This window comes from Chiloscyllium plagiosum, chromosome 34 (assembly GCF_004010195.1).
Source record: "Chiloscyllium plagiosum isolate BGI_BamShark_2017 chromosome 34, ASM401019v2, whole genome shotgun sequence".
NCBI classification, from domain to species: domain Eukaryota; kingdom Metazoa; phylum Chordata; class Chondrichthyes; order Orectolobiformes; family Hemiscylliidae; genus Chiloscyllium; species Chiloscyllium plagiosum.
The window spans coordinates 24,209,466-24,231,507 of NC_057743.1; the positions used below are offsets into that span (position 1 = coordinate 24,209,466).

At 41.6% G+C, this 22,042-nt stretch overlaps 1 protein-coding gene across 1 annotated transcript in view; it reads right to left on the reverse strand.

The window, feature by feature from the left end:
• The window catches only part of LOC122540104 (taste receptor type 1 member 3-like), a 32,067-nt gene extending 12,681 nt beyond the window's left edge, over nt 1–19,386 (reverse strand). Inside the window, exons 1-2 of the mRNA XM_043675415.1 lie at nt 19,111–19,386; nt 11,108–11,228 (exon numbers count right to left, since the gene is read on the reverse strand). Coding sequence (XP_043531350.1) covers nt 11,108–11,228; nt 19,111–19,386 — 397 coding nt within the window. The remainder of the gene's footprint in view (nt 1–11,107; nt 11,229–19,110) is intronic.
• Between the last annotated feature and the right edge of the window lie 2,656 nt (nt 19,387–22,042).

The window sequence follows — 22,042 nt, forward strand, 5'->3', positions numbered from 1 at the left end:
GCACTGCTGCCTCACAGCGCCAGAGACCTGGGTTCAATTCCCACCTCAGGCGACTCTCTGTGTGGAGTTTGCACATTCTTCCCGTGTCTGCGTGGGTTTTCTCCGGGTCCTCCGGTTTCTTCCCACAATCCAAAAATGTGCAGGTTAGGTGAATTGGCTGTGCTAAATTGCCCGTAGTGTTAGGTGAAGGGTTAAATGTAGGGGAATGGATCTGGGTGGGTTGCGCTTCGGCGGGTCGGTGTGGACTTGTTGGGCCGAAGGGCATGTTTCCACACTGTAAGTAATCTAATCTAATCTACCATCAACATACCAGGAATTAAACTGGACTAGCTTTATAATTACTATAAGAGCAGGTCAGAGGCAAGGAATCCTGCAGTGTTTAACTCACTTTCTGACTCCTCAAAATCTGTCCACCATCTACAAGGCACAAGTCAGGAGGGGTGTGATTGAATATTTCCCACTTGCCTGGATGAGTGCAGCTCCAACAACATTGAAGAAGCTTCACATGATCAAAGACAAAATAGCCTGGTTGATTGACACAAAATCCACAAACCTCACTCCCTCCACCACTGGTGCTTAGTAGCAGTAGTGTGTATCATCTACAAGATGCACTGCAGAAAATCACCAAAAATCCTTAGACAGCACCTTCCAAACCCATGATCACTACCATTTAGAAGGACAAGGGCACCAGATACATTGAAACATTGCCACCTGCGAATTCTCCTTCAAGCCACACACCATCCTGACTTTGAAATATATCATTGTTCCTTCATTGTTGTTGAGTCAAAATCCTGGAATTCTCTCCCTCATGCCACTGTGGGACTGCAGTGGTTGAAGAAGGCAGCTCACCTGCACCACCAACTTCTCAAGGGCAACTAGGGACAGGCAATAAATATTGGTCCACACTCCATGAAGTCATTTTTAAAAAATACCCTGCACAATCTTTTCAGGTCCTATGTAATGCTGGTGAATTTGTGCTGTACTCCTTGCAAATCCATGGGATTCAGTGTTCAAACTAAACATCATTTCACAAATGGATTCTGACCAAAACTCTGAAGAACTGAAACTTAATTTTCTCCCCAAAGTCCTTGAAATAAAGACTGATATCCCATTAGTCAAGAGAAGATTTATTTGGTGTAAATAATTAAGAAGAGGAATCTCTTCAGTACCAGAATTTATCAATGGACCATGATGTAAGAAAATCAAGTTTATTTTGAACACCTGTGAGTATTATTATTGCACCAAGTTGCTGTAATTTCATGTCCTGTCTTGTTTGCATGTGATTCACTGAACTGTGTAAATACATTCAGGTACTGCAATTTTCAAATTAAACCGCGTCTCAGATTAAGTCACCCCTGCCCTGTCCATTGTTCAGTCGTACAAACCCAGTTCAATCTTACTGTTGATTTGTTTTCTCCGTCTTTAGATTATTCTGACCCTCAAGATATATCCCAATCCCTATCTGGAATGCACATTACTAACCTCCTGCAAGTGACATTCTTGAGCTGTCTAATGAGAGGGTTAGTTCTTTGTGGAATAGGCATCTCAGCTTCTCTTAGATGCTGATGGGACCTGTTACATTCTACAATCTTCACTTACGGACTAATGATAACACACTCACTACTTGCCATTTTTAAAGGAGACATGAAGCGTTTTTTGGAAATAGTTTGAAAAGGTAAATAATGAAAGATTATTAGTACTACTTGGAAAATTTAAGTGTATTCATTTTGATGTGGATGTGGACACTGTTGGCAACGCCAGCATTTGATGCTTATCCCTAGTTACCCTGGGAAGTTGGTTGTAAATCTAGACTACTTCTGAAGATACAGGCAAGGTTTCCTCTCAATATTCATTTACTGTCCTCAAGGTACCCAGTTACCCACTGAGGATATGAAAAAAGATGGAGTACATGTAGGAAGATACACTGATGTCAAGAAAGACAACTGGTTCCCAGTGATCCTGTGAATTTATGTCAACTTCCTTGTCTAGGCTCAGACTACGTGAGCAATGCGACTATCTCATGGAAGACAAGGCTTTGAAACATTACCTTTGAGATAAGACGAAGATGGCAGAAAAAAACTGAAGGCAAAAATGACTATAGTTTGAAAGTTGGTCAACACTTGAAATTTTTTAGCTTCTATAATTGTATAGTTATCACCATATATGCTATGTATCACGTGACAAATTGTATCTACTTGGAGACTCTAAACTACAGCTTGCAGTGGGTTGGGTTCGAGGGCTCCCACATCACACTTTTCTCATTCCATATCCTTCTTTGTTAATATTTTGAAACCATAAGTTTGAAGACATTCAGTGTATTGTACTGGAACAGAACATCCGAGGATAAAATAGGCACCCAGGAGGCACCCAGGATTGCTGGAAATTCAAAAATTGGCAGGAAACTTGATGGTGAATACATGTTTCTTGCTTGTAGTGACACAAATCCAGTTCTGAGATTAGAGGTGTTTTGAGATGCTGATCTCCCAATCCAGGATTACAGTTTTCATCTGGGATCTGGATCAGAAAGATACATGTGAAACAGGCCAGTACCTGTAGGCAGACAACTGTATCCCGCATATGAGCCAGAATATTACCTCGAATGATCCTTACTGAAGGGGACAACGAGATCTTCAGCAGCGCTTGTTGTCTTCTTCATAAAGTCACCATATATATATTTGCCCAGATGTAGCAAATATCACCCTACACTCTGCTGCAGTATGGCACCACAGCGAGGCAACAAACCAGCTCCTTTAATTTACCAGAATTGATTATCCACTGCTTGCCAGTGACTAGCCCTCCCCACAACCTGTGGGAACAAGGCTGAGGGGCAGGATGCTGCTGGAGAAAGGACATGCCAGTTGGTGGCACCGAATTAGACTTTCCGTCACTCAGGGCAAATATTGTGCCCTTACTCTGTCACCATTTCTTTTAACATTGAAAAATCTGTTTCATTCTCTGCTGCTAATGTTTACTTCATTTTTGAGTTCGAAGCTGTTATGCTTCAAGTTTTATGATGTCTTTTAAAGTTAGAGTCATAGAGATGTACAGCACAGACAGAAGCAGACCCTTCAGTCCAAGTCATCCATGCTGACCAGATATCCTAACCTAATCTAGTCCCACCTGCCAGCACTTGGCCCATATCCCTCTAAACTCTTCCTATTCATATACTCCTCCAGATGCCTTTTAAATGCTGCAATTGTATCCGCCTCCACCACTTCGTCAGGCAGCTCATTCTGTGCATGCACCACCCTCTGTGTGAAAACGTTGCCCCTTAGGTCCCTTTTATATCTTTTAACCGTCACCCTAAACCTACGCCCTCTAGTTCTGGACTCGCCCATCCCAGGGAAAAGACATTGTCTATTTATCATATCCATGCCCCTCATGATTTTATAAACCTCTATTAGGTCACCCCTCAGTCTCTGACGCTCCAGGGAAAACAGCCCCAGCGTGTACAGCCTCTCCCTATAGCTTAAATCCTCCAACCCTGGCAACATCCTTGTAAATCTTTTCTGAACCCTTTCAAGTTTCACAACATTCTTCCAATAGGAAGGAGACCAGGATTGCACACAATATTCCAAAAGAGGCCTAACCAATGTCCTGTACAGCCGCAGCATGACCTCCCAACTCCTGTACTCAATACTCTGACCATGAAGAAAAGCATGCCAAAAGCCTTCTTCATTATCCTATGTACCTGCAGCTCCACTTTCAAGGAGCTATGAATCTACACTCCAAGGTCTCTTTGTTCAGCAACACTCCCTAGGACCTTATCATTAAGTGTATAAGTCCTCTAAGATTTGCTTTTCCAGAATGCAGCACCTCACATTTATCTAAATTAAACTCCATCTGCCACTCCTCAACCCATTAGCACATCTGATCAAGATCCTATTGCACTCTGAGATAACCTTCTTTGCTGTCCACTACACCTCCAATTTTGGTGTCATCTGGAAACTTACTAACTATACCTCCTATGTTCAGACCCAAATCATTTCTATGAATGATAAAATTAGTGGACCCAGCACCAATCCTTGTGGCACTCCACTGGTCACAGGTCTCCAGTCTTAAAAACAATCATCCACCAACACCCTCTGTCTTCTACCTTTGAGCCAGTTCTGTATCCAAATGGCTAGTTCTCCCTGTATTCCATAAGATCTAAACTTGCTAACCAGTCTCCCATGAGGAACTTTGTCGAACCCCTTACTGAAATCCATATGGATCACGTCCACCGATCTGTCCAGTTCAATCCTCTTTGTTACTTCTTCAAAAACTCATTTGCGTTTGTGAGACATGATCTTCCGTGCACAAAACCATATTGACTATCTCTAATCAGTCCTTGCCTTTCCAAATACATGTAAAAATCCTGTCCCTCAGGATTCCCTCCAACAACTTGCCCACCACCGACGTCAGGCTCACTGTTCTATAGTTTCCTGGCTTGTCCTTACCACCTTTCTTAAATAGTGGTACCATGTCAGCCAACCCTCAGTCTTCCGGTACCTCACCTGTGACTATCAGTGATACAAATATCTCAGCAAGGGGCCCAGCAATCGCCTCCCTTAGAGTTCTAGGGTACACCTGATCAGGACCTGGGGATTTATCCACTTTTATGTGTTTCAAGACATCCAGCAGCTCCTCCTCTGTAATATGGACATTTTTCAAGTTGTCACCATCTATTTCCCCACATTCTGTATCTTCCATGTACTTCTCCAAGTAAACATTGATGCAAAATACTTGTTTAGTATCTCCCCATCTCGTGCACTCCACATATGGGCTGCCTTGCTGATCTTTGAGGGGCTCTATTCGCTCTCTAGTTACCCTTCTGTCCTTAATGTATTTGTAAAAACCCTTTGGATTATCCTTAACCCTATTTGCCAAAGCTATCTCATGTCCCTTTTTTGCCCGCCTGATTTCCCTCATAAGTATACTCCTATTGCCTTTATAACTTCTAAGGATTCACTTGATCTGTCCTGTCTATACCTGACATATGCTACCTTCTTTTTCTTAACCAAACCCTCAATTTCTCTAGTCATCCAGCATTCCCTATACCTACCAACCTTCCCTTTTACCCTAACTGGAATATACTGTCTCTGGACTCTTGTTGTCTCATTTCTGAAGGCTTCCCATTTTCCAGCCATCTCTTTACCTGCGAACATCTGCCCTAAGCTTTTGAAAGTTCTTGTCTAATATCGTCAAAATTGGCCTTCCTCCAATATAGAACTTCCAGTCTATCCTTTTCCATCATTATTTTAAAACTAATAGAATTATGATCACTGGCCACAAAGTGCTCCCCCACTGACACCTCAGTCACCTGCCATGCTTTATTCCCCAAGAGGAGATCAAGTTTTGCACCTTCTCTCGTAGTTACATGCACATACTGAATCAGAAAATTTTCTTGTTTGCACTTAACAAATTCCTCTCCGTCTAAACCCTTAACACTATGGCAGTCCTAGTTAATTTGTTTGAATAGGGAAGCTAACTTATCAGTACTGTATTTTAATATGTTATGCTTTCAATTAAATTGTCAGAATTCTTTGTTGAATGATACGTAAGCAAGAGGTGTCAGATCAATGCAGTTGAAAGAGTTCAGTCAAAATTATCGCTGTTGAGGAAACATGTTTGGATTTGTTTTTGATAAAAGGTGTTTTTAACAGCAAAATATTGTTATTACTCTCCATTAAGATACTCATCCCAGTGAGAACTGAGTGAATGCTGTATGTTATCGCCATCTGCTGGGACAGCAGTAAATGAGACAAATTATCGTATGGCAATAATAAATGAAAATAGAACATAATGGAAATGTTTATTAACTGCCAATTTAAGGGCCTCAATTGGCATTGGAGCATGAATGTCAAAATTCACTATGGACTAAATCAGGACAGAGCCAGGAACCCCATGATCCCAGCCCATGATTAAATTTTTCCTTGCCCCAAACTCACCAGGGAGGAGCACTTAAGATTCTGCTCAATGTTTCAGGTCTGTTCCTTTCACTGGAACAGGGAAAAGTCAGAGATGTTGTAGGTTTTGAGCAAGTGAAATGATAGAAGGCAGGAGAGCTTAAATGACACAACCACTCCCTTTGACCTTGTACCATGAAACCTTTTGCCATTTACCCCAGCACAGCCTGAGATTACCATGAAGGTCCTGCTTTCTCAACATTGCCCATGCTTGAGGCGTGGTGACCCTCAGATTAAAGTCACCACCAGTTATCTCTCTCTAATGAAAGAGCACCGCATGGTTCTCTGTGACTATGGCAACTTTACCTGAGTAAACCCTGTTTGTAAAATACCATGTTCTCTTGGAGTTTTGCCAACTTTCTGGGAGGCACTATCTAGGAGGATCAGTGCAAAGCAGCTAGACTGAGAAATTAGGGCAAAAGAGAAGCCTGAGGTAGTGAGTAAGACAGTCAATGCGCACATATGTGGAAACAGTGACTGTCGTCATTGAGAAAGGTAAATCATGGAGAGCAATTTGTTTTTCCACTATTTATTCATTACTGATGGATCCTTAACATAACTGCACCTTCTTCCTGCAACATATCCATATCCCTTGATTCCCTTTGGGTCCAAATATCTATCAATATTTGATTTGAATATACTCAATCACTAAATATGTACTGTACAATCCCAAATGTCCCAACTCTTTTGGGTAAAAAAAAGTCACTCATTTCATTGCCAAATGGCTGACCCCCTTATTAGAGTCATAGAGTTGTATACCACAGAAACAGACCCTTCTGTCCAACTTATCCATGGTGACCAGATATTCTAAATTAATCTAGTCCCATTTTCCAGCACATGGCCCATATCCCTCTAAACCTCTCTATTCATATACCCATCCAGATGCCTTTGAAATGCTGCAATTGTACCAGCCTCCATTACTTCCTCAGATTCCTGAAGAAGGGCTCATGCCCAAAACGTCGATTCTCCTGCTCCTTGGATGCTGCCTGACCTGCTGCGCTTTTCCAACAACACATTTTCAGCTCCACTACTTCCTTTGGCAGCTCACTCCATATATGCACCGTCTTCTGGGTGAAAAGGTTGCCCCTCAGGTCCCTTTTAAGTCTTTCCTCTCTCAAGTTCCAGTTCTGAACTCCTCCACCCCAGGGAAAGGACCTTGTCTACTTACCCTATCCATGCCTCTCGTGATTTTATAAATCTCTATAAAGTCAGTCCCCAACCTCCGACACCAGGGAAAACAGTCCCAGTCTATTTAGCCTCTCGCTACAGCTCAAACCCTCCAACCCTGGCAATATCCTTGTAAATCTTTTATGAATCCTTTCAAGTTTCACAACTTCCTTCCGAAAGAAGGGAGACCAGAATTGCACAAATATTTCAAAAGTGAGCTATGAACTAATTCTGAATTAAAAAGACTGACCTAAAAACCAATTGGTCTTATTAATGTCTAATTTACATTTATTGGATCTGGCCATGTTTCCCCACAAGTGGAACTAAATTTACTATATATTCCCTAAGAAATTCCCTCACAATTTTAAAGATCTTAATCAGTTATCCCTCAGAGCTTGCTTCTCCAGAGAAATGACCTAGACTGTTCTGTGTAAATCTTTTTTCTTTATACTTTCTCCAGTGCATCTATATTCTTTTTATAATATTCCCAAGATTCTTTTCACTTAACATAGCTTCTCTGCTCTTCAATTCTGTCTCTCTAGAAAGGTTGGCCTTGTTAAGGTGTAATACTACGACTAGAGATTTAAGTATCTGTTTCAGATGTTTTACAGATGTTCATTAGATGCTTATGTATAACTGAACAAGGCAGTTATTCTGCAGACAAAATGATCCACCTTACAAAGTACAGTTGTTTAATGGGATTAAAGGCAGTATATTAAATAAATAGTAAACCATTTATTTCTGGACATAGGTTGAGGGAGTGACATGGATGTGGGAGTGAGTTGAGATCATGCAGCCTTGTATGTTTGGGGGAAGAGTTACTCTTATCTGGTTGTCTTTTCTAGCACCAGTGAGTTGGGTTGGCCAATGGCAATGTAAATTTTGGTGATTTCAGTCACAGCTCAAAGATGCATGTATTTCAGAACAGATTGGGGATTTGTTCCAAAGGTGCAAAGTGTAGAGTGCATGGTGAATAATACTGGGTTTTTCAAGAGGTAGCCACAAAAGCAAGGTGTTAAATGTTGAAAAGTCTTCCATTTACCTGCATTATCAACTTGCAACATGCATTCACCAAGTATTCACCAATTTTTTCCAACACATTTTGTGCAGGACCTAAAGAGCAGTAGATTGGCACAAAATGTTTGATCACTGTAGTACAGACCGAATGATTGAGGTGGATATTCAAGGTTATTCCAACAGTGAGGTCCTGACTGGATTAGGTGCCAGTCAAGAATGAAGAACAAACCTGCCTAATGTGGGAGTGATAAGAAACCCTTGAGGATAGACTGCACCTTAGGATCAATGCAATACAGCTCCCAGCAGCTAGGGATAGAGAGTAAGGACACTGAGCATATGGAAAGAGTGAAGGGCACAAAATGAGATGTGAAACTAATCCTCTCTCTATAAACTGTTCCTCTCCATCAGTGTTTGCTCCTCTTCTTTGTCATTCTCCTTCTATCCAGCAGCTGTCCTCTATCCATATCCTTCCCTCATATTTCTAAAGATAACTCAATGAGTTTGTATCATTGACACTCCCTCCTTGTTGATGTTTATAGACCATAAATGAGGAAATAATCAGGAGTGTTGTACTGTGGTTTAAAACAGGTAACTGAAAAGTGTGGCAGAAATCTGAATGGTGGATGCATGTTTCCTGCTTACTACTGGGTAAAATGGGATGAAGCAAAGCCAGATGATAATACAGAAGAGCACAGAGACACTTATTTCCCAGGCCAGGTTATAAGTTTGAGATGGGGGTCTGGATCAGAAAGGTACACATGAAACAAGCCAGTGCCTGTAGGCCACTGTAACCCAACATCAGCCAGGACATCACCTTTGAATCACTCTTACAGTAGAGGACAAGGGCATGTTTAGAATTGCCTGTGGTCTTCATCAGAAAATCACCATCTATTTTCAGCCAAAGATAACAAATGGTGCCTTGCCCCATGAGGCTGATGCAGATGATGATGTACCAACGACTGTGTTTCTTTCTCTGCAGCAAAGACTTGGCTCATCCAGTGAGCTCAGTGCTGAGCAGGATCTGCATCAAGTTGACTAGAAGAGTTGAGATGGAGAAGGTGAGGCTGAAGGCAGTGACCGGTAGACGTGATTTACAGATGAATACAGAAGGTTCTCTGAGGTACAACAATATGCTGCAGCATAAGAGAGCCAGTGAGGTTAGGATGATCGTGTTCTTCTTTCCTCCAGCACCTTCCACTGTTAGTGTGCTAGAATACACTAGAAAGATCACCATAATGGCCAGTATCAGAGTGAGTTTGAGTACCATGAACAGAAGCAGAGTGATACCAACAGGTGAGATCCAGGACAGATACAGCAAAATTTCCTTGAAGCAGGAAGGACTGTTTGGTGGTGACCATTCAACAGATTTGCATTCATCGCAAGAAAAGCTATGTGCACAAAAAAAGTAATCAGTCAAAATTCATCTGATGGATGACCAACAATCCTTTACATCTTCCATGTCTTGTTAATCCTAAATTCCTGGTAAAATTGAAGTTGATAGAATTGTTGAGAAACTCTTCATTAGCTGCAGTCATCCCTAGGGCAAAGGAAGGTCTCTTGTGGTGTAGTGGAAGTGTACCACTGAGCCAGAGAATACAGGTTCAAATACTACCTGCTCTGAGAGTACAAGTTAATTAAAATTATTGACCTAAGGCAAAGGACAATAGTTGTGGTCATTGGAGGCCAATCATCTCAGCTCTGGACAAAGCTATGGCTTTTAATCAGGACCATAGTCCGAATCATATTCAGCTGTTTCATCAATTATCTCTGATCTTATGAAAGAGGGAAAAAGGGATTTCTCTTTGATGAATGCATAGTTCATTTGCAACTGCTCAGAAAATGAATGAGGTTTTGCTTGTACGCAGTAACAAACAGGTCTGCGCAAGTAGTATTTCATCCCTAACAAGTACCAGGCAATAACTAGCTCCTTCAATTCATCAAGGCTCCTTAGAGAGCACCATCCAAACCCTTAACTATTACCATCAAGAAGATCAAGGTTAACAGATTCATGGGAACACTATCAGAAAAAAAGATAATACCTCAAGCCACTCATCATCCTGACTTGAAAATATATCACCATTCCTTTATTGTTGCTTGGTTAAAACTCTGGAACGCCATCCATTACAGTACTGTGGGTCTATCTACACCAAATATACTGCAGTAGTTGAAGCAGGCAGCTCACTACCTGGGTAATTAAGGATAGGCAATAAATGCTGGTCCAATCAATGAAGCCCACATCCCATAAAAAAACTAAAATAAACACGAGTGTCTAACCATCTTTTCAAGATATTCAACAACTTTAGAATCCCCAAAATCCTCATCTTTAACATCCTAGGAGTCTCCATTGATCACAGTGGTGACAAGAGCTGGTCAGACATTGGATACTTTCTGGCACCTCATCCACAATTATTACTGCGTGTAAAATCTACAGCAAGTACTGCAGAAGGTCACCAAAGCTTCTTCGACACCACTTTGCTAACCTGTGATTTTGCCATCCAGGATAGCAGGAATATGGGAACACCAAATATAAGTTCTCCTTTACGTCTCACACCATTTGGCATGGAAATATAACTCTGTTTCTCAAACAACATTGGATTATAATCATGTAATTCCATACCCAACTGTGGGGATACCTACAACAAAATGGACTGCAACAGTTGAAGAAGGGAGCTCACCACCACCTTCTCAAGAGCAATTAGGGGTGGGGAACTAATGATGGCAATGCCCACAAACTATGAATAAATGGAAAAATAAACAACCTGTAACTGATATCCAATTTGTAAAAGTTTTAATTATTCTCTATATTGACTATTCTTTCTAAAATTGGATTCCATCCTGTAACTCTTCATTTCTGTGCAAATAAACTGCTGTCCTCCCATATTTGGATTTCTTGCTGGCATTAAAATATTCCACAGAATTATTCCTTTGCTCTGATCTAGTGAACTGTATGATATTCGATAAGTAATTAGGCTTACTGGCCAGGTTCTGGAAAGTTCCTCCTGGACAACCTTTATATTCAAAGCAGTAGAAATAAAGGCTGATGGCAATTTCCTTCTGCCCCAGGCCACAGCTCTTGGAAGAATAGGATGGAGGTACCTGCCGATACAGGTATGTTTATTAATTAGTTAATCTTGGTGTACTGTCCTTGAATCACTAAATGAAATCCAGGATGTGTTTTCTGTACTGGTGTAGACATTCTACGTTGCAAAGCCCAATACTTGTTAAAGGGATTGAAGAAATCAGTTCAGAGATGAGACGTCTTTCTGGCCCTGTAATAAAATTCCACTCTGGGAATTGGCATGCAGAATTCAAATCGCACTCTAGACAATCCCAGCAATGCCCCTCAGACCGATAGGGTTAGGGTTATGGATACCAGCCTGTAGCTCACTCCTGCGTATCAGATACTTATATCTGAAACACAAACTTTTTGATTAAAATCTAATTGAAGGGCATACTTGTGGCTCATTTATAGGATAACAAATACCCTAGAGCGAGTTACAAGCTGAAAGTCTAATATTGTTACAAATATTTTAAATTCTGTACCAAAGAACTTTTAATACTAATGAATTCAAGAAATATGTACAATTAAATCCTTGAGCAAAGAGCCATTGAGCCCTGGTTAAGAATTTTTAAGCAACATCCGATGGAACAAATGCATTTGGTGAGTGTGGGTGGTTCTTTGCTCTCACTCAAAATTTGAATGTGGCCACAAAGAAGACCCCCACCTTCCCACCTCCTCCCCAGTCCTGACAACTAGTTTAAAGATAGTCAAAATGAAAGGAGCATTAAAATTATGGCTTGGAAATCTGTTAATCTACCTGTAAATCCTCTCATTAAAAAATGATACAATGACAAGTTGTATTACATAAAACCTTTAATCTAGGAAACTATGCCAAGAAACATCACACAAGAAAGAAAGATGAATTCAGGGACAGGGCAGGGGTAAACTTGGCTTAGTGGGTTTGGAGAAGACAAAAATAGCAGATGCAGCTGAGCAGATGATCTCAAAATTGTGACAAAGAAAGCCTTCAGTTTCCTGTTTTGTCGTTGGAGGTGAGAATCAAGGAGGGTATTAAAAGATGGATTGCAATAAATTTGAGGAAGATCCTGAAATAGTGAGCAGTTTGCAGAGGAGAGGGGGACCTGATATTGTTTGAAACAGTCCAGACAAATTGGGAAAGAATGGCTAAATCTAATAATCAATCAAATCTGTTTTCTTAAATTAAGGGAGCAAAGATGGCGATGAAAGGGGTTGACCAGTGCATGGGAGAGAATAGAGCTTGAATATACATAGCACCTTTAATGTAATAAAACATCCTGGAAAGTTTTGAAGAAGTGTAATCAGACAAAAATAATGACACTGGCCTAAAGAGTCTTTGTAAACTTTTCCAGGAAGAGCAGCAGAGATTGCATTATTGAACATCTACAAAAGTGAGCAAGTCAGATTCTTTAATTGAGAATCTTTAATTGACAAGAGAGTTGAGACTCATGGACAAAAGGAAAATCAAGTTAAGACAACAATCAAATTAGTCATGACCTTACTGAAAAGTGGAAGAAGTTTGACAGGCTGAATGGCAGACTTTTCTTATTTCGTATGATCCTATGATGAAAGACATTAAGACAGGTGCCCATTCATTATATGGAACTAGGTGAATCATGGGCCTGACTGCACATTTCCTCCACATCAGGTTGAAAACTTAGGAAGTTAGTTACTGCTAAAATAAATGGACCCTGTGCTGTTGACCAGTACCTCCAGGGCATATGTACATTTCAACAATAAAGGACTCCAGACTTGCCAAAGCAGGGAACAGGGACAGGAATAGACCTTTCAGCCTGAACTGCTCATTCAATTCTCTACTAGTGAACCTGTGGACAGTGAGTGTGATCACTTCTGAGGAACTCTGTGCTTAGTGAGTACATTCATTGTTAAGGAACCCTAGGGTCAGTGAGTGTGATCATGACTGAGGAATCCTCTGTTAAGAGGTATGTTCAATCCAGAGGGACTCTGTGGTCAGGGAATATGTTCAGTACTGAAGAATCATGTGGTCAGTAAATGTGACCACTTCTGAGGAATCCAGTGGTCAGTGAGTGCGCACACTATTTAGGTTAGGTCAGTTGGTTCAAAGGTTGTTGGTTTGCAATGCAGAATGATGCCAATCAGTGTGTGTTCAATTCCTGCAGTGCAGATTCCATGAAGGTCTCCCCTTCTGAACCTCTCCCCTTGCCTGAGGTGTGGTGACCACACTACCAGTCATCTTTCTTTAATGAGAGACCAGCTCCATGGGCTGGTAAGACCATAGTGACTTTGCTTTACCCTGTGGTTAGTGAGTGTATTCACTACTAAGGAACCCTGTGGTCAAGTCAGTATGTACACAACTGGAGAATCCTGTGGTTCGTGAGTGTATTCATTACTGAGGAACCCTATGGTTAGATCTGATGCAGAAATTGGTAAATGCATTAGAAATTGTAATAATTTTATTACAGCATACATTCAGGGCTGCAATGATCCATTGGAGCATCTAATCCTGAGCACAAACAATAAGACTTTCCTGTACTTGCCAGTTGTGCCATCCAGCTGTGTTTTGGCATCTTCGACTGTGGCACTTGAGCAGAGTATGGAGTGCATGTGCAATGCTGTACACTGCCACGTACACACTAGATGTCACTGGTTGATTCAACACCATGGGTAGGTTGTCAGGGATCAGATGCTGAATGGCTTTGAGCAGCTGACTGGAAAACTCCGCGGCACGTGGCCAAAAAGGAAAGGTCTGATTATCACCACGTTTTGTGATGAGAACCTGTTTCGTCGCTTCCCTGACATTAGTAAGATGGTTTAAAACGTAACTGTCGAAACCTGGCATGCTTCTGCTGTTAATGATTGTACCGATCACAGTGCCAATCTGTCTAACATTTGGGTACAAATAAAGGCAGATTTGACCCAGGCCTCACTTCCAATCCAGAACTTCTCTGTGATGTTTGCTTTAAGTATCTGTTTCAAGAATTCATGAGCGGGTCTCTCATTGGAGAAGAGAATTATAACATTGACATTCATATGCCTGATCCGGTCCACAATCTCAGAAACGTTTTTGCTTGGTGCTGGGTAGATTGAGGTGGAAGGGAATCAGCTCGATGTAGCCTATGGAGATACCTTCAAATAATGCATATTTCTGAACTAATTCTATTCCCTCTCACCCATATTCATCATTGCTCCCAATTCCAGCAGAAGTTTCTGATGATGGAGACCATGGCCATGGCTTGGTTTTGATCACTTGGCATTGAACTCAGGAATGATGGGAAGATATTCTTGTTGTTCAGTTTTTCACTTGAGGACCCATAACTAATTTGAAGATTGAAGAGACTTAACAATTAAATCATCATGTCACTGTTTTCCCATGCAAGCCAGGCTTGGTCTCTCTGTTTCTCTCTTCCTGTCTCTTTGTCTCTCTTTATGCCCAATCAATAAAACTATGGCTTTCGTTCTTCTGAATTTGACACAAAAGCAAAATACTGTGAATACTGGAAATTAAAACAAAAAAGTGCTGAACTAATTCAGCAGATCTGATGGCATCTGTGGAGAGAGAACCAGACCTGAAACGTTAACTCTGGGAGGAAACTTCCCAGGCCCTGAATGACATGCGCAATGGTGAGAAGTTTGAGAAAACCAGGTAAGATATCAAGCAAGACCTTTCTCAATGTTGAGACCAATTAAGTCCCAGATGTTGACATAAGATTCTGATCAGAGTGGTGAGAAGCCTGTTAAGTTGAATTATTGTTCATTATCACCCTCATCATGACCTAATCTCATTTCATTAATATGTAGGCATACACATACTGGATAGAAACAAAGTGCTGAAAGTCTGAATGGGTAACTGGCAACTCCAGCTTACTGCTTGCTCTTTTGGAACTCTATCTTGGACAGCATCACCATTTTCTCAGGGCATGCTCAGCAGGCAACAGCCGCATGCACTCCATGAACATTGGCAACCAGTCTCTCCACATCATCATGGCATGTCTCCAATCAACTTAAACTACATTTCAAAGCACTCTGCAACACATCAGCACCTTTCAATGGAATGCTGCTTCAAGGACACTACAGGCAAAGGGCCAAGAACCCACCTCATAGATTTTACCCTGCTATGTCTCAGGGCTGCTTGCTTACTTCCTTAGCACTCATCATTTCACACCTTCTTGGATGCTTATAGCAGCCCTGCTTTCTCTTGTCTTGCCTATTTACTCTTTGACCCCTCACCCAGACTTTAAATGCTCACAGTACTTCTACCTCACCTTGCTATTCAGAGCAGACAAAGTCAGGAAGCTTGTCATAGTGGTCAACAGACAATTTTCAAGGGAGTAGACATGTTGTGTGGCACTGTGCTATGTCGGTCTCACACCTGCATATGTGCCAGCTGCATACCAGCCAAACATACATGAACTTCAAACAAGCAACCATGTCTCAAAGTCTAAGGGGAATCGATCTCAGCGAAAGAAGACATTTCAGGCATGGGTCCTAGTATAGTAAAAGGCTGCTGCTGATATCAGTCTAGGATTAGGGATGGTTAGTTGGTCACTCAGAGTGTTCAGAATCAGGAGGTCCATGCCTCTATGGACCAGGTGCCAGGCCACAGTCAGCACTATGGATCATTCTGGGCAGGTATCAGGCAGGGGTCTTGTCACTCATTGTTCACAGCTTTTCGGCTAAGTTACACTAGGAGGTGGACCACTGTTCGTCCTGGCATCCAGCCACTAAAAGTCAAGTGGGCTTTATCAGGGGCTACTGCTACAGGAAGGAAGCTGGGGAACCTATAGTGATGATTGAAGGCAGAATGCTGGGATGCAGAGGGGATTACAAAAGTGAAGGTGTGTGACTCAATCTATAAGTGAGGAGATGACAAAGCAGGGAACCAAAAGGCGCCATTCAGGAGAGGGTTGTCATTCACAGTCTGCAGCATCCTGGCTTCTCGGGGGTGTGTATGTGGTTCCTCCTCTGGCCAGTACCTACTGGCACCACCCTGTCTCCTTGTCAGCAAAGAGCTAAAGGTCATTTCCAAGATTCCTCTTCTGCCTGGTGCTGAACAAATGCCTAGTCTCCAGCAGTCCTGTACCACCTGCAGATACATGGCAGTCAGATGTTCACCTGCAGATGCTCCTGACTCTAATCTAACTTATTTATCCATTGAGGTGGCAATATCTGAGCTGATGAGGGGTGCAAGAGGCAACCTTGCTAATGCTTCTCTTGAGCCATCTATTCCTCAAGAGGAGAAAGCCAGGGGATGTGTTTGTGCACCATCCTCTTGAACACAGAGACTGTGGAATTCCTGCTTGTACCTGCAGGAGACAAAAGAGAGTATGTTGTGAGCAAGAGATAAATTTATGTTAATAATATATTCACTGTTGAGATAATGGGTGAATAGCATCACAATAATAATGCCCCTTACTTGGTTGGCAGGACATGGAAGTTTCAGCATTTCCACAGGACCAGTCCTCATAAGTAAGGGGGTCAAGATCCTCTCCTTGAAGGGGCTGAGGAGCCTAGTGTTGGGGGTACTTCACCACCTACCCTGGCTCTTATGGCCATTTCTTCTGCAATGAGAGAAAGGAGGGGGTGAATGAGATGAAAGTTGGTGACACAACTGTTACTGCTGGTGCAGATGAGGGGAAGGTGATGAGATCCCCATGTGAGTAAGCAGGCAGTGCAGAGGGTATGCAGGGTTAGTAGGTTAGTGGTGTTTGGGCGGGAGAGGACAAGTGAGGGAAGATGTTGCATGTAATAGTGAGGCTGGTAGAGTATGAGCTTTGATATGAAGGCTGACAGTGTCTGTTGCCTTGCCTTCCTTGGGAAAAAGGACATTCTTCCTCTGCATCACCTCATCCACAGTTCCTCCAGATTCCCATCTGCAAAGTGGGGTGCCAAATTCCCCTAACTGCCATGTCCAGGGAGAATATATGTGCTGTGGGCAAGTGTAGGCCAGACTAAGTAAGGATGACGGATTTCCTTCCCTAAAGGGCATTGGTGAACCAGATAGGTTTTCACAATACGTAATAATGGCACCATTAGTTTTTTTTTATTCATATTTTTATTAAATTACATTTTTATGAACTGATTTGGTAAGATTCAGCCCTGCTTCTCTCTTAAATATCCTGCCAGACCAGCTGAGTATTTTCAGCATTTCCTGTTTTTACTCCTCTAAACTTGGCTTTTCAATTATTTTTAAGATTCAACACACATCTCCTTTTGCATGTTCATAATGTTGCTATCAAGATTCATTGTACTATTCCATTCTCAAAACATTCCTTCTCACCACTGTGGAGCTTTTCACCTCCCACTATCTGCTGTGTTGATGCTGGATTTTAAGACCCAGACTTATGCCATTTAATTGCTAGCTTATTTAGTTTAGTTAGTTCAATTCTGATCTATAAGACCACAAAACATAGGAGCAGAAGTAGGCCATTCAGCCCATTGTGTCTGCTGTGCCATTCAATCAGATCATGGCTGATCTGATAATCTTCAACTCCACTTTCCTACAGTGGATCAGTGTCACAGAGGGAATGGTCCCTCTGGATGACTGAAAGGGAGGGGAAGGGAAGATATGATTGATGGTGGCTGATATGCTGGAGAATAATCCATTACGGTTGGGGTAGAAAGTGCAATGGAATAAAGAAAATACTATTGTAGTTTTTGGACGTGAATATATGAGTTTAGGTTTACAGGAAATTGAATAGATATGGTCAAGGGCCCTGTTAATCAGTGGTGGGAGAACCCTCAGTTGAGGAAAAAGGATGAAAAATCTGAAGCTCTAAAATGGAACCTTACATCATGAGAACAGATATGACAGAAAGACAGTGGAATTTTAAGTGGTCTATTCTATTCTAATAAAAAGCTGTGAGGAAGTGAAGTCTTTTCACAAATTATGTTCAAGACCTCTCCCCAGAAATGACAACAGAGAAATCAAAGGTGAGGGTCTGAGATGGACCATTCAAGATGAGGAAAGGGTGGAAACTGGTAGCAAAGGTTGTGAAATTTTACATTTTGTGGTGAAAGCATGAAATGTGACAAATACAGTTATCAATGTACTGGTAAAATGGGGGAGTCTTGGATAAGACTGGAATAAAGAATGGTCCATATATGAGCCTCGGACCTATATAACTAATGTTAGACAGTGGTTGCACAAAATGGATGATAATGATTCAATAGAGAATTTTATATCCAACTCAATTCCCTTCTTTTGTTGACTTCAGTGATATGTAAATATTGCTGAAATTTCATTATCACCTGCTGTTGCTGTGGTTCTGTTCGCCGAGCTGGAAGTTTTTGTTGCAAACGTTTCGTCCCCTGTCTAGGTGACATCCTCAGTGCTTGGGAGCCTCCTGTGAAGCGCTTTTGTGGTGTTTCCTCCGGCATTTATAGTGGCCTGTCCCTGCCGCTTCCAGTTGTCAGTTTCAGCTGTCCGCTGAAGTGGCCGGTATATTGGGTCCAGGTCGATGTGTTTGTTGATGGAGTTTGTGGATGAGTGCCGTGCTTCTAGGAATTCCCTGGCTGTTCTTTGTTTGGCTTGCCCTATAATGGTAGTGCTGTCCCAGTCAAATTCATGTTGCTTGTTGTCTACGTGTGTGGCTACTAGGGATAGCTGGTCATGTCGTTTCGTGGCTAGTTGATGTTCGTGGATGCGGATCGTTAGCTGTCTTCCTGTTTGTCCTATATAGTGTTTTGTGCAGTCCTTGCATGGGATTTTGTACACTACATTAGTTTTGCTCATGCTGGGTATCGGGTCCTTCATTCTGGTGAGTTGTTGTCTGAGTGTGGCTGTTGGTTTGTGTGCTGTTATAAGTCCTAGTGGTCGCAGTAGTCTGGCTGTCATTTCAGAGATGTTCTTGATGTTCTTCATTATCACCTGTTTTATGCTGCCATTCACAATTAGTTTCTATCCTGGAAACTTTAATTCCTAGTTATCACAACATAAGAAGTATTCAGTTCACAAACCTTGAAAACACAATTTACATGTGGAATTAAAAACAAGCTGAATAGTTTGGCTGTGACAATTGCTCGTTCTGATGCCCAAGATCCTATCAGTGCTATCACGGTTTCTGTGTAATTACAGAGAATGTCAATCTCATTATTCTTGTCTTCTGATAACAATAGAAGGCTGGGCAGGAGGGAGGCCAGTATCTCAAAACAGTCATCATAGGTTTCATAACCCAGTTGCACACCCAGCAGAAGAGAGGTGGAATTATTTATTTCATCAATCGCAAACGTCATCACCAGAAAAATCCCATAACCAACAGGATAAAAGCTTAAATATAGATAAATGAGAAATTCATGGCATATGGATATCAACCAGGAACAGACAGCTATAAAAGCCAGAGCAAACTAGTAACAGACAGAGAGAGAAAACAAGGCAGCAACAGTGAGGGAAAAATACAAAGAAAATCCTGCCATTGTGAGAAAGAAAGACACAGAAATAGAAAGGAAGGAGAGCGAACAGAGTGTGATGACAATAGTGAAGAAGAATAAGAAGGGAGGGCAGAAGAAGAGAAAGAAAAATTGACAGAGGGAGAATTGGCAAGAGTAACAGAGAGGGAGAGGGTGACAAAAAAAGAAAGAAAAAAATAAAGACAGAAGTACAGATAGACAGAGAAGACAACTGATGGCCTGATTCTGGATTAGTGGTGCTGGAAGAGCACAACAATTCAGGCAGCATCCGAGGAGCAGCAAAATCGACGTTTCGGGCAAAAGCCCTTCATCAGGAATAATGTGACCCTGACCTGGAGAGACAAAGGAAGGAGTTTTTGCTGAATATCTTAGAGACTAAATAGGCAGCCAATATGGGGTCTTAAGCTGAAATGCCAACTTACTCTGAATTCAGCACCATACACCATCTGTTAAAGGAATAACTAGCACTATGTTAGTTAAAAATCCTCTCCAAAAAGCAACCAGCTACCTGAGATTAAACATATGCTTGATGTGGATTTCATGACTACTTAAAAGTATCCTCACCACATAATTCTGACCTTTCATTTTAAATGTTTCTGAAGCAGTGAAGATGGGCCCTCTCAAACAGGGAAATTTTGTTAAGACTTCATCAATATTTGAACAACAAATGGAAATTCTCTGATGACTTCACCTAAAAAGACTAACTGCTAAGTTATAACTTTAGATGGATCACCTGGAGAAGGAGTGTTTAGTCATTGGCATCTTGCTTGCAGTGCTCCTTGCTTCTTAGCTGAAGAATAGAGGAATAATGAGCCAATACAAAGCAGTACCAGCTGCTGCAGAGTGGAACAGAGGAAGGTAAGCTGACATCTTTTCTCCATGCAGTTGCAGAATATTCCTCCTATTCTCAATCTACTCCACCAGGACCTCCAACACTACATTCAATAAACTATGTTCTCACTGCTCTAAATTAAAGTTTTAAATTGGAGGAAGGCCGATTTGACAGTGTAAGGCACAAACTTTCAAAAGTTGATTGGGGGCAGATGTTCGCAGGTAAAGAGACAGCTGAAAAATTAGAAGCCTTCAAAAATAAGATAACAAGAGTCCAGAGACAGTACATTTCTGTCAGAGTGAAAGGCAAGGCTGGTAGGTGTAGGGAATGCTGGATGACTAGAGAAATTGAGGCTTTTGTTCAGAAAAAGAAGGAAGCATATGTCAGGTAAAGACAGCAGAGATCGTGTCAATCCTTACAACAGTATAAAGGCAGTAGGAGTATACTTTGGAGGGAGATCAGGAGGGGCAGAAAGGGGACTTGAGATAGCTTTGGCAAGAGGGTTAAGGAGAATCCAAAGAAATTTTATAAATATATGAAAGGCAAAAGAGTAACTAGGGAGAGAATAAGGTGCCTCAAAGATCAGCAAGGCAGCCTATGTGTGGAACCACAGGAGATGGGGGAGATACGAAATGAGTACAAGTACATAATCCTTTATCCGAAATCCTTGGGGCCAGTTGTTTTTCGGATTTCAGAATTTTTCAGATTTCAGAATAAATGACATTTTCACAGTGAAATAAAAAAAAACCTCACTGAACAGCAGACCCACATGTGACTAGTATGAGCACTGGGACACAATTGATGTCTGCCAGTGCTGGGCCACGCTGCCACATCACATCTGAGTGATGTGGATCAAGCGTGTGTGGAGTTGGGTCACCTGTTCGCACGCCAAACAACCTTGTTATACAGAGAAAAACTTCACAAAAAATCTTTGGATTTCAGAGCTTTTCGGATTTTGGAATTTCAGATAAAGGATGTGTACCTGTATTTTGCACCAGTTTTTACTGTGGAGAAGTACATAGGAGATATAGAATGTGGGTAAATAGATGGTCACATCTTAAAAAGTGTCCATATTACTTGGGAGGAAGTGCTGGATGTCTTAAAATGCAAAAAAGTGGATAAATCCATAAGTACTGATCAGGTGCACCCTAGAACTCTGTGGGAAGCTAGGGAAGTGATTTCTGGGCTCCTTGCTGAGATATTTGTATCATCGATAGTTACAGATGAGGTGTCGGAAGACTGGAGGTTGTCAAACATAGTGCCACTATTTAAGAAAGGTGGTAAGGAAAAGCCAGGGAACTATAGTCTGGTAAGCCAGACATCAGTGGTGGACAAGTTGTTGGAGGGAATCATGAGGGACTGGATTTACATGCATTTGGAAAGGTAAGGACTGACTAGGGATAATTGACTGGTTTTGTGCATGGGAAATCATGTCTCACGAAGTTAATTGAGTTTTTTGAAGAATTGACGAAGAGGATTAATGAGGGCAAAGCGGTGGATATGATCTATGTGGATTTCAGTAAGGCATTTGACAAGGTTCCTCATGGTAGACTGGTGAGCAAAGTTAGATCTCATGGAATACAGTGAGAACTAGCCATTTGGATACAGAACTGGCTTGAAGGTGGTGGTGGAGGGTTGCTTTTCAGACTG